The sequence below is a fragment of the Sinocyclocheilus grahami genome, unplaced genomic scaffold (genome assembly GCF_001515645.1).
Source record: "Sinocyclocheilus grahami isolate Dianchi unplaced genomic scaffold, SAMN03320097.WGS_v1.1 scaffold100.1, whole genome shotgun sequence".
Classification (NCBI taxonomy): Eukaryota; Metazoa; Chordata; class Actinopteri; order Cypriniformes; family Cyprinidae; genus Sinocyclocheilus; species Sinocyclocheilus grahami.
The window spans coordinates 1,048,377-1,061,501 of record NW_015505279.1 but is presented as its reverse complement, the minus strand read 5'-3'; the positions used below and the strand labels follow the sequence as shown (position 1 = coordinate 1,061,501).

General features: G+C 39.5%; 1 protein-coding gene across 1 annotated transcript; it reads left to right on the top strand.

Annotated features, from left to right (window-relative positions):
* The first annotated feature begins 4,703 nt into the window (after nucleotides 1-4,703).
* Nucleotides 4,704-6,569, top strand: LOC107588237 (homeobox protein Dlx2a). The gene is made up of 3 exons (XM_016276271.1): nucleotides 4,704-5,028; nucleotides 5,308-5,492; nucleotides 5,802-6,569. Exons 1-3 carry the CDS (start codon nucleotides 4,707-4,709, stop codon nucleotides 6,117-6,119), a joined length of 825 nt encoding a protein of 274 aa, XP_016131757.1. The 5' UTR covers nucleotides 4,704-4,706; the 3' UTR covers nucleotides 6,120-6,569.
* Nucleotides 6,570-13,125: the final 6,556 nt, after the last annotated feature.

Below are 13,125 nucleotides of genomic sequence, written 5' to 3'. Positions count from 1 at the left end.
AAACCAGATTATTCCTTTAAAGACGACTAGTTATATTCATATTCTTATGAAGCAAATTATTATTGTTGTTATATCCATTCTACTTTGTATGGCTATGAGAAGATGTAGAAACATCACACAGATGACTGACTGTTGTGCAGTTACATAAATAGGCTTCCATACAAATGATTTAAGACATGCAGATACACAAAACAATAAGTTTGACAATTATTATCATATTTAGTATACCATGAAATAACATTTAGCGTATACGTATGCATATTAGGCCATGCAGAGAAAGTTTTGTGAAATCGGCAAAAAAGGCACTGCTGGCCTTTTCATTGCGCGGAGAGCAGAGCCACCTGCCGGCTCACTCCTGTTACTCATCTGCTGCCATGGTCCAAGGAAATGTCTGCATCTGAATAGGTCATGAATATTAATTAGGTCATTCTCGCGTTGCTTGATTTGCAAGAAAGTCCACGCACGTAATCTAAGTAGCCTAATAGTAGCTACTGATGAGTTTAGCCTTTGCAATAGCAGGATCCTAAATGCCGTAGCCTGAGTCTGACCACCTGCCTTTCAGCCAATCAAGCTTACTGGGCGAACTTTGCGTGATCTACTTAATATTCATGAGCGGTGTGTTCTCAATGTTAGGATTAGTGGGATGAATTCGCCTCCTCTGGCGGTCATTACACTGGATGTGATACCGTACACTGTCAGTAGAGCCGATGTTGCTATTTGAATGATCTTTGGCAGTCTGTTGCTGTCTTTAGTGGGTCAGATGTAAGCGATAAAGCAAGGCAAATGATTGAGAAATTACATCAAGGTGGTGGATTAGTCGTTACACTCTAAAAAATGCTGGGTTAAATGCAACCCAGTGCTGGGTAAAATAGGGACAAACCCAGCAATTGGGTTGTTTTGACCCAGCTTACTAACCAGAAGGTTGGGTTAAACATTTATTCATACTGCTGGGTCAAAACAGCTCAATTGCTGGGTTTGTCCCTATTTTACCCAGCACTGGGTTGTATTTAACCCAGCATTTTTTTAGAGTGTAGTAGTAGCCTCTCACATCGACTTTCAAATATAATTCAGACTTTGATCTGTTGCTGTGGATATATAATGGTAAAAAGGTATTTAGCCTATATAACTGCATATACACTCTAAAAAATGCTGGGTTAAATGCAACCCAGTGCTGGGTAAAATAGGGACAAACCCAGCAATTGGGTTGTTTTGACCCAGCTTACTAACCAGAAGGTTGGGTTAAACATTTATTCATACCGCTGGGTCAAAACAGCTCAATTGCTGGGTTTGTCCCTATTTTACCCAGCACTGGGTTGTATTTAACCCAGCATTTTTTTGTAGTAGTAGCCTCTCACATCGACTTTCAAATATAATTCAGACTTTGATCTGTTGCTGTGGATATATAATGGTAAAAAGGTATTTAGCCTATATAACTGCATATACACTCTAAAAAATGCTGGGTTAAATATAACCCCGTGCTGGGTTAAAAAGGGACAAACCCAGCTATTGGGTTGTTTTGACCCAGCATTTTTTAGAGTGTAAGATTATAAATTATGAAATCTGGGAAAACATAAAAGAGACCATTTTCTACTGATTATTGGACACATTATTTGATTTTCCATTTGTCATTTTATTTATACTTATACTTTTTAAAATTTATACTTTTACTTATTATTTTACTTATTTTATTTTTTCCTTTTATGTTATTTTTTGATACGAAAGGCTCTTTCAATAACTATTCAGTGTGTATGAAATGTGCTATATATATTACTTGTGTAAAATGAATGGCATATGATTCAAAGTAACGTAGCCGACGTTTTTTAATATAATTTTTTATATTTGTAATTATTTTATGCAGAACAATGTATTACATTTACACGAACACTTATACGTACACAATGCTTCGTTCGCTGTTCAAAATTGCATTTTCAGAAATTCATATTACCCAGTCTGAGGCCTTGAGTGACCCTGCAAATAAGGATATCGAGTTGACCAATAGCTAGTTTCAGCGTGTTGCCTGTACTGCGGAGAGCACAATAGCCTCGGGAAGTGGAAGCTGCTTCAGGGACATTCACCAATCGAGCTGTGCCCTGCTCTTTCCTTCCTAAAGTGATAACGGTGACAGAAATGCTACACAACAGTGCACTGCAGGAGAGAGTCAGAGAAGAGGATGAAGACGGCGTGGGGAGTCTTGCCAAGCCGATATTTGCAAATATATTTTCCTCATATAGGGATTTTTTTTTTTACCAGAATGCAAGGCACATTAACAATTCCCGCATAGCCTATAACATCTCTGTTTCATCTGAGTTCAATTTATACAGTTTACGGAACAATAATGCTACAGTTTAGGCTATTTGTGCAGCTTTTTATTTGGTTACCCACACAAATCAGCCAGTAACTAAATTATTAAAATTGTATTAATTAATAAACATTTCATTCATTTCATTGAATTCAAATGTAATGATGAATTTCTACTCCTGCTCTATGAGGCTTTTCAAGCGGCTAGATACAGTGTTTGGAAAAGGCGACTATGGTGAGTGAGTGAGTGAGTGAGTGAGTGAGTGAGTGAGTGAGTGAGTGAGTGAGTGAGTGAGTGAGTGAGTGAGTGAGTGATTGAATGAGTGAGTGAGAGTGAGAGAGTGAAAAACCCAAACACAACAGCAGAGTAAAGTGCAATGCTATCTGGCCCTAAAGAGAGCGTACAGTACGGCAGAGTATCTGTACACAGTGTCAGATAAGAAACTGAGAGGCACGTTGACCAGATACAGACTTGAGTGAGTGAGTGAGAGAGTGAGAGGGTGAGTGGGTGAGTGAGAGAGTGAGTGAAAAAGTGAGTGAGTGAGATCATCAATCTGATCCTGATTCAATCCGATATAAAGCCCTCCTTGCCAATGAAACCTCAGCAGAATCTCATCCTCTAAACACGCTCGCTCTTCTGCTAGTCCAGAAAACCCAGCTCCTCACTGACTACAGCTTCAACCCCAAAGCCATTATTAAAGACATTGACAAAAATCTAAAAGACACTCATGATGAATCTCTAAAAATACACGTTGACCTCCAAAATAAACTCCAATGCTACTCAACCCTGAACAGAACCACTAAATTTGCCAATAATTTATTGATTAAACCATTTAAAGAAAGACAAATCCTCTCCAAATACAGATTAAGTAACCATGATTTAGAAATAGAGAGAGGAAGACATAGACAAACATGAACAGAGCAAGAGCAGAGGATCTGTAGACACTGTGATCTACAGCAAATAGAGACCGAGAAACACTTTCTGCTGATCTGTCCTAAATATCACACTGATATCCCATCATTTACTGAACTCAGTGATACTGAGAAAATGCCCTTTTTACTTGGAGAAGATGACAACACAGCTGCACTAGCTGCTAAATATGTATTAACCATTCACAATGTTAGGTGTTAAACATGATTAACTCCATACTGACTTACTTTATCTTTTCATTTATTTAGAAGGATGTTATTTATTATTATTTATGTTGTTGTTATATACTGTATATGTTAATGCTTTGGCAACATTGTGTAACACAGTCATGCTAATAAAGCTTAATTGAATTGAATTGAGTGAGTGAGTGAGTGAGTGATACTCAAACTCATAGATGCTGCCAGCAGGTTAACCTTATAAACTGGAGGATAAGGTAGCCGACACAATGGACTGCCTTTATTTCACCGTCGATATATTATTCTGCTACTTTCTACATTAGCTGGACACTTTATTTAGCCATATTCTCTCAATCAATGAGATACTTTATTTTTAGAATGAGGTTTAACAGGACAACAGCAGTAAACACAGAAAAAATGTGGTATTTTCACCGACAGGTGTCGCAGCAGGTCAGGATGCCACACATACCATGCTGAAACGAGCAGTTCCTTAGTGTTGTCTAAAACCTGAACAAATCTGAAGTCAAAAGTCTAATTCCTAGGTTGAAATAATCTCTCTATTTTAAGAAGAAACACTGCAAAATGTGCACTTCCATTGTATTTGCTTTCCAGCAGTTACCCGGTTTTGCGCGTTAAAGGTAGCCTATCTGAAGCGTTACGCAGAGATAGGCTACCTTTAACGCGCAAAACCGGGTAACTGCTGGAAAGCAAATACAATGGAAGTGCACATTTTGCAGTACCATTTGCGTACGCAGCCAACTGTGCGTGTTGGATAAAGCGTTTAAAAATAAAACAACAGTTATACTATTTTACAGAAGAAGCCTATTCAGTATTCAGAATATAGACCTATAGGCTACGTGAAGTATGAATCACGTTTCATGACGGTTCTAATTGAATCACATGTCAAGCATTATGTGTAAAAATGTTTGTCAGTATAATTAAAGAAAAAGCTACAAAGTGTGTTTTCATGTAGCACAGAGTAGTTAACCGTCCCCGTGCAGAATGCACACATTTCATGAGCATGCATGCGTGTGTGAGCTGTGTGGATCCTGCATTCATTGGCTGCTTCACGCGCACAAGTTCATCCTCCCCCGTGACGCGCGATAAATGTCCGTCCTCCCGCATCTCTGCTGACAGACGATCACAGTTCTGCGTCGCGTCTGCGTTTGGATGCTTCCGAAGTGGAGTGCGACATAACTCAGACACCGCATTTCGTTTTGCGCTTTAGAAGAGCTTTTATGGGTTTGCGGGTTTGCTCATTCGTTGGACTTGCATGTAAGTATTTTTGAGCTTTGAAAAACATGACTGGAGTTTTTGACAGCCTCAGTACAGATATGCATTCAAACCAGATTACCTCCAGCAGTTACCACAGTCTGCACAAATCCCAGGAATCCCCGACTCTTCCGGTCTCCACCGCTACCGACAGCAGCTACTATAACAATAACCAGCAGGCTGGGCTATGCGCAGGCTCTCCATACGGCCAGATCAGCTCTTACCAGTACCAGAACAACAGCATGAACAGCGTCCAGTACGACACCAAATCATATGAGCTGGGCTTCGGCAACGCGTTTGGCCCCTACGGCACGTTCGGCCCCAGCTCCTCACCAACTCCTGCGGATGCTGGTAAATATCTGTATCTTGCTCACTTTGCGTTGTAACTTGTGGTCACCGTAGACCTTAAAATGCTAATGTTAAGTAAGCAATAGCAAAGAACAACGTTTCTTGCAATGCATAAGTCATTATGTCGATGAGATTCTTTTAATTGCGCATGCTATTGTAATTAATAATAACAGTATAAAATATCTGAAACCTGAAATATAGTTTTTCATTATTGCATTGCATTAAAAGATTCGTTTTCGTGAGACAGTTCACACAACCACGTTTGTTTGTTTTCTCTCCCAGAAAAAGAGGAAAGTGAACCTGCAATTCGAATGGTTAATGGAAAGCCAAAGAAAGTCAGAAAACCTCGAACTATTTACTCGAGTTTCCAGATGGCGGCCCTGCTGAGGAGGTTTCAGAAGACTCAGTACCTGGCCTTGCCGGAGAGAGCTGAGCTAGCCGCTTCTCTGGGCCTCACGCAAACACAGGTACGCATAGAGGCTTTCTACAACTACCTGCCGACAAATACGCTTTAATTATGATTTTGTTTAATATAATAAGATGCTCATTCATTTCTGACGTAACCAAATTGGTATTCAATAATAATAAGAATAAGAATAGACTATTTACAATATTTATAGCAAATAGTGAACAAAACTGTTATAAAATGTAAAAATAAAATTTGGAATTATTATAATTTTTTTTGTTAAACATGATTCAGCAGTGTTGTTCCATTATGTGTATAATGCTGCTTGACATATGCTGAGTTGTTGTTATTTTTATTTTTTTTTTTTCAGATAAAAATCTGGTTTCAGAATCGTCGTTCCAAGTTCAAGAAGTTGTGGAAAAGTGGAGAAATCCCGCCCGAGCTGCTTGTGGCCTCCAGCGAGTCTCCACCTCTCCATTCGCCGCCTCTCAGCGCGGCCTGGGACTTCGCGCACAGCCAGAGAATGAGCACTGTGAACACGGGTTTGTCCCAGAGCAGCAGCCCCCCGAACACGACTACCCCTTCATTTCTGACAAACTACACCTGGTACTCATCCACGAACTCTGCGAGCCATCTACAGCCGCCACATCACCACAACACGACCGTCAGCGCCGGGACCATATTTTGACTCGACAGACTCGGAACAAAAACCGGGGAATTCATTATGTGAACTTGCATCAAATGACTTTTAGGCCTGTTTTCCAGTATGAATGGTGAGACCTCTTCACCTTCGCCACGTTGATCATTGCCAGTGCGTTTTGGGCGCAACGCTGTTTCTTTTCATGCAATGTCGTCAACAAGCAGACACTAAAGAATCAAACATATAGGCTATAATTATTTTTGTATTTATTTATTTTGTTCTATGGGTGGTACATCAGTGGATTAAAACCAGTTGTTCGGTGAACTACTATTATCCAAAGCCTAGAGAACTCATGTGGACATTAATGGAGTGCATATTGCAGCAGGGTGTATAAGAGCACATGTAGCACAACCTGAAGCTGTTCGGTGCCTTTTGAAAAGAACTTAACTGTCCCTTTCCACCGTAAATGTGTTTCATGCGCCTGTCTTTTTTTCTTTTTTTTTTTAGACTTTTTGTTCGTTTTATATTTAGTGCGTATGGTAAGTTGTAAATCTGGTGTCTGTCTGTCCGTCTATTTAATAATGTTGTCATTCGTATTGGATATCACATAGGGTTCTCACTGTTTTAAATAGTATGGACAAAACACTAATGAAAAACACTCGCAAGCTACTGATTGTCCTAAAGTCATGATCACATTTAAAAGGGTATTTTCTCTGGACTAGGCTACTTTGTTTTTGATTATTTATTTTGAAAATCGAATGAACATTTCTGCCACTATAATGATTCAGACTTATTTAAATAAAACCTTTCATGTGAATGCATTTTATAAGTATCCATTCATTGGGGATTCCGTATGAATGCTTATTCTCTCTTTAGTTCATTGTTGGCATGGGTATTATGTATTTATTTATTTTCGCAGATCTATCCAAGCCTTCCTTTATTTGCTTCGGCGCCAGCTGCGTCTCTAGCCTTTAATAAGTCTGGCTGGAGACGCGATGCAACGTCTTGTAAATGTTTCACACAAAACTCACAAATGTACCTTTTGTTGATTAACGTGACAGGTGTGTCTTACTCTGCAATAAGTAGGTCTAGAGATTTACGCAACATTTTTCGGGTTGCGAAAATAGCAGGACAACGGTATATATATTTTTTAATTCCCTATAGGCAGTTGGTCTGACTTTCCTTGCGTTTTTTGGAGACATACAACTTATAGACAAAGGCTCGGGGAGCCCGACAGAAGCGCCTCGGGCTGGGAATGAGCGCGCAAACACGCCCCGGCATGAAGGCGTTCGGCTGGGTTCAGACTCTCTGGAGTCAGAGCTCTGCGCTCCAGACGTTTTATGAAGTCAGCGCAGCCAAAAAGGCAGCCTCACAAACGCCCCGAGCTAAACAACATGGAATCATTTCTCACAACTTCCACTACCCCACGCACAATGCAAGGCCTTTGTAATAGGGACTCGGCTGCCGTGTAGCCTACATTAATTTCCCACGCCATAAAACAAAGGAAAACTTGTTTATTTGTTTAGAAACTTAGTATAAAATGCAATGCCGAATTCCGTACAGGGGAATTTGAGTAAAGCGACATGCTGAAGCTTTTGCTGCAGTGATGCATGCACATTTAATGCGTCAAACAAACAAACAACCGACTAAATCCTAAATGTTTTATTACTCAAATACAATGTCAAGTAAAATCAATGTGTTGCAAAAGCAACAGCATACAGTGATTTGTACTTTTTTTTTTAAACTTTGAATTAAATTACTGTTGAAGAAAATACTCGTAAAATCGAGTAGAAAAACGAAGATGCTATTTCAAATGTTATTATAACATGAACGCATTTATTACAGCGCAGGCCTATTATTAATTATGTATGACAAATGTCACAGCTAGTTTACTTCTCAAATATAAAGTTAAATGCTTGCCCTACACTTGGCAATATCCCGTTGCTCTTTTTGGAATAAAGAAAGTAAATATGGAAACACGGGTTGCTTTTCGTGTTACAATAATCTTGTTTATTTGAGGGTTCAAAAGCTATAAAGCAGACGCATGTAATGAGGATGTATCCTGTCAGTGACTGCCACATTACAAGATGTTATGGTGTGTCGCCCCGGGCTAAGACTACGCCCGTATTGAAATGTGCCCCGCAGAGATCCACAAGATCCAGACTTTATCCGTTCAACGGTATGAACACGACAGGAAACGGGAATAACACGCCAATAGCGCTCGGCTTCCTTTGGAAGCCTCAGTTACGCACTGTTAATGCAGAACAGTTTACCCACGCCGTCCGTCCCTTGAGACAAGTTCTTGGGAAGGTTTAACGCGATCAAGGACAATGAAATATCACAACAAGTGTGGCGCACCAAACCAGATCATGTTAACCCATATTCCAAGCGCAGAGCGTGCCAGACACTTAACCACATGCAACAACGGGGTTTGCGCCGTTTCTGTCAGCATGTAGCTATATTTGCTGTCTCGGTGGCAAAAAACAAAAAACAAAAATGGCCATAGTCGGTGTTAACATTGATTAGGTCTCTCAACTCAGGTGGTTCAACGTGGACAAGTGTAACACCTTGCAAATGCAAATTAATGTGAAATTGTATAGGAGCTGTCTGCAAGCACATGCTCTGCGTGCCGTTCTCTCTGAAAGATTAGCAATGCTGTGGTTTTAGACACTTCCGGAATCCTGTAGACAACTTGAAAAATGCCATACCCCATCCCTAATTTATACTCTGATCTGTAATTTTATCCACAATTGCTCCAGTTGAGCATTCTGGCTCCCCGATCTGAAAGCCTGCAATTACTATATAATTCTTCGCAATTTTAGATGTCCTAATATGGACTGTAATTTTTGTGCAAGACAATTTCCAGCTATTTCAAGCATCAACATTGTCAAAGTTGTATGTACATAATAAATGGTAATATCAATGCATAGTTTTTAGCATAACATCTTGACTCCGCGATAATTATATCCGCTTGGAGCCTACGCAAAATTAGCCTGAATTGCATGGTAACTGCTGCTTTAAATTTTTAAAAATTACTCATAATTTTCCCAAAGATTACCAAGATCTCGAGTGCACAATGTCATCAGCGTAATGAGGAGTAAACATTTATGCTAATAATCAGCAATTTTTTTTCCATCAGCTATAAAGAGGGAAAATAAAGCAGGATTTTTCATTCCTGCTCGGAGAGCGTCTGTCAGCTCTGAGCCCAGCTAGAGGAGGCAGATTTGGGGACCCAAAGAGCCGAACCTATGCCACGACTGCTGGATGCTCTTTTCATATTCTTCTGCTTCTCTCAAGACCGACAGGCATCTTATAGCTACTATAGACGATCTGCCAGTCTCTGTGTTCTCGTTTATCGCAGATTAAGGTAAGAAGGATGCGCGTTCATTTTACACACATTTTATTAATTTTTTGGAGGCTTTGCGTACGTTATTACGCGTATTATGAGGCAGCATAATAAGTGAAACGAAGTGGTTTGAAACGCTTGCTTTGCATCTGGGCAAAATAGTAGGCTATTATGTGTTATGTAGCATTATATAAATATCGCAGTATAGCATTCTTCAAAAAGTAGCAATAAAAACGTTGTCACTAAGCGAATACTAGCCTACTACTAGTTAATTTGAACGAAATCTTGCGCCTGAAAACGTGCCGCTCGCTGGAAAATCGTATTCGGTTATGTGGAGAAAGCAAAATGTAGTACACCATTTGCTGCTTTGAATCAGACTAACGCGGTGTACCTCATTAATAAAGCTGTCTGAAATTGCGAGATAGTTTGTCTATAGAATGCAGTCGAAAATAAAGCATCCCTTGTTCTATAATTTCACCTCTGCCTTCATCACTCCGACATTGTGCTTTTGCTCATTTTGATCCCTCTTCTTCCCATTGACAAATCTCTCGGTATACACCTGCAAGCAATTTGCCAGCCTTACTTATAACTACCGCTGCGCACCTATTTCACTTCTCTTTTTTTTCCTTTTCTTTTCTCCCCCATCGCACAGCAAATTTTCTTTCAGTGCGCTATCTCTTTTGTTAACAAAAGATTCCACATGCGAAAAAAAATTGCTCATAATTATCCCGTAGATGGGAAGCTGCATTAGAATAAGTAAGGAGGGAATGACTGTAATTATGTCTGGTTTGATGGGCCCGGCGCGTAATCAAGAGGAGAATAGAGTGAAATAACGCTGACCCTCTCTGCTCCACAGCTGCATGTCGGAGACAGAGACAGAACAACACGGCTTCTTCGTTCATTCCTTGTGTTCGGAATATATATATATATAGAAATATTTTAAATTTAAATTTTTTTTGTAACACTCGTCAGATCTGCCATACAAGTTATTGCAATGATTTATATCATTATTAGCCAATCTTTAACAAACGTTCAGCGAGAGGATAGACGTCGTTTATCCGTATTCTGAAAATGAGCCAGACAGCTGGAAATCGCCGAGAGAGAAATAAACAGATTTAATGGACACAGTAAAATGGACACAGCATCAAAAACATAATACGAATTAATAAACATTGTGATCTATGACCTGATTCCACGACAGAGACTGTAAATATATATATATATATATATATGTATGTAATATATGTATATAAGTCTGGAGCACTATTAGTGAAGTCAGAGATAATTGCTGGAGCATTGAGCTTGTGATCAGAGCGCGCGGGGCCATTTCCTGCTTTGACCAGGCCATTTTTAAAGACCACACATGAAGAGTGTCTAAATTTGTCCCAATAATTGCCGCACCCCCAGCACCTACTGCAATGGTAAGAACTCAATACTCCCAACAGCAGATGCAATGCCAAATCATAGTATTTCTTATATCTCACTTTCTCTTTGTATGCATTTGAGAATGCTGATGTGTTCAAATGTAATTGTTGAAATCTAATTTTGACCCTACATTTGTATCATTCTTCATTTAATCAATACTAGAATTAATAATAAACAAGCAAATTACAATATCAAGGCAAGGGGGTAGAATCCAACGAATAGGCCTATATCCAGGAAGGAACAAAAGAATAGCCATCTGGATATTACAGGAAATATCATTCGCATTGATGCTTTCTGCATCAGAATTTTCTTAAAATGCGCAGTTAAAGCATCAGCCCCAAACAAAAGACACTTTGAACATGTCATTCTTTACCTATCTGCATTTGCCCCCCTCCCAGCCCCAGTCTTTCTTCATCTGTCCCTCCATGAGCGGCACCTGCCCGATTATTCACTTAACACACGGCCTTCAAAAGCAGCCACACAAGAGCAGAAAAGAGCTTATAGCGGCTAAACGAAAGTGAAAAGAAACAAGTGCCCTTATTATCGGAGGAATTACTGTGTTACAGAAACCACCACACGATTAATCGGCGGTTCAGAATGCAGTGAAAAGCTAGAGGTGTCATTAAAAAAGACACAAGACGGCCAAATTTTGCAAGACAAAAAAATATGAAGATTTTTGAACAAGTTTTCGCTAATTTAATATCTGTACGGACTCGAATGTCCAAACACAATTCATAAAAAAAATATATATATATATTTTTTTTTTATGATCAAAATGCTTTTTATTATGTTTGAAAAGCGCGCTATCTGTAGACAACAAATCAGTTTGGATATTAAAACAAGTTTGCTAAATATTGAGATTTTATTTTACAAAACAGGTTGGCTTTTTGCATTGGTTCATTGTATTCAGTTGTCATCAGTTACCTGAGTTTCATTCATTTTTGGCAAAGCAATAAACGTTGCGATGACATTTGTTACTTCTTTCATAAGCAGATTTTTACTGTTCGAGTTTACACATTATACAAGACTCCATGAAACAAAAACAATAAATTAACGTGTCTGGCATAAGCTATAAAACTATTTTTCAATGTGAAACGGAAAAAAAAAACACATGAATTTTAATCAACACAATCATGTTTAGATCCTTCTGCACAAATTATTCAGCACACAACGAAAACGACTATTTCTGTACATTAGAGCTGTCAACACTTCCCATCTAACCGTGATGATAGACGCGTTTATCTAAAAACACTCGGCTTTACAAATTGGGTTCAAATTCGAGGGAAGTGTTTCTATTTTATAGTGCAGCCTCTCATCATAATTTAAAGGACATTTATTTTAAATAAAACATACAAACAGATTTAAAAAAAAGCTGTCAACACTTCCCATCTAACCGTGATGATAGACGCGTTTATCTAAAAACACTCGGCTTTACAAATTGGGTTCAAATTCGAGGGAAGTGTTTCTATTTTATAGTGCAGCCTCTCATCATAATTTAAAGGACATTTATTTTAAATAAAACATACAAACAGATTTAAAAAAAAAAGCAAAATTCTAAATAAGTTATATTTAAATAAACACAAAACGCCATACATACAAAATAACTTTGTTTAAAGATTTCTTTGTTCCCTTTAAAATGGGGAAACTCATACTTGCTCACGGTGTGATTTCTCCCAGCTTTTACGCATTCACCGCGCCGCGGCGAAGCGACTGTATGAGCCCGACGCCGAGCTTTTGGAAATGTGTGATGTTCATGTCGCTCTCGCAGCCCGTAAACCAGCACTGTGTTGTGGATGGACAAACCGGTAATTCCAATTTTCTTACGGAAAATTACAAATGTGCAGAAACTGAAATACACTTCTGACTAGGTACAGTTTCAGGGTTTTTTTGGGGGGTTTTTTACACAACAAAAAAAGTCACTGAAAGGGGGAGAGCAGCTTTGATTTGACCCACTTTCCCGGCATTCCCTTCGATTCAAAAAGAGACTTGTTTCCTCTCTGGTGCAGACGACCCTCGCTCAGTCCACGCTGGCCAGTGTGTCAGCAGGTGTCTTTTTGAGTGTGTCTCCGGATCACATCTGGTCTGTGCTGCGGAGGGCCGCAGAGTGACCGGCCTTGTGTCGGGTCCCCTGAACTGGGCCACTGGCGGAAAGAGGGGCGGGGTTGTTTCAGCAGTCCTGGTTCACATGAGTTGCGGCTGCTGCATAGTGTCCTGGTGTGCTGTGGGATACCATGAGGTGTAACTGGGAATATACGAGGTCGGTGTGGATGTTTTGACGCTGGC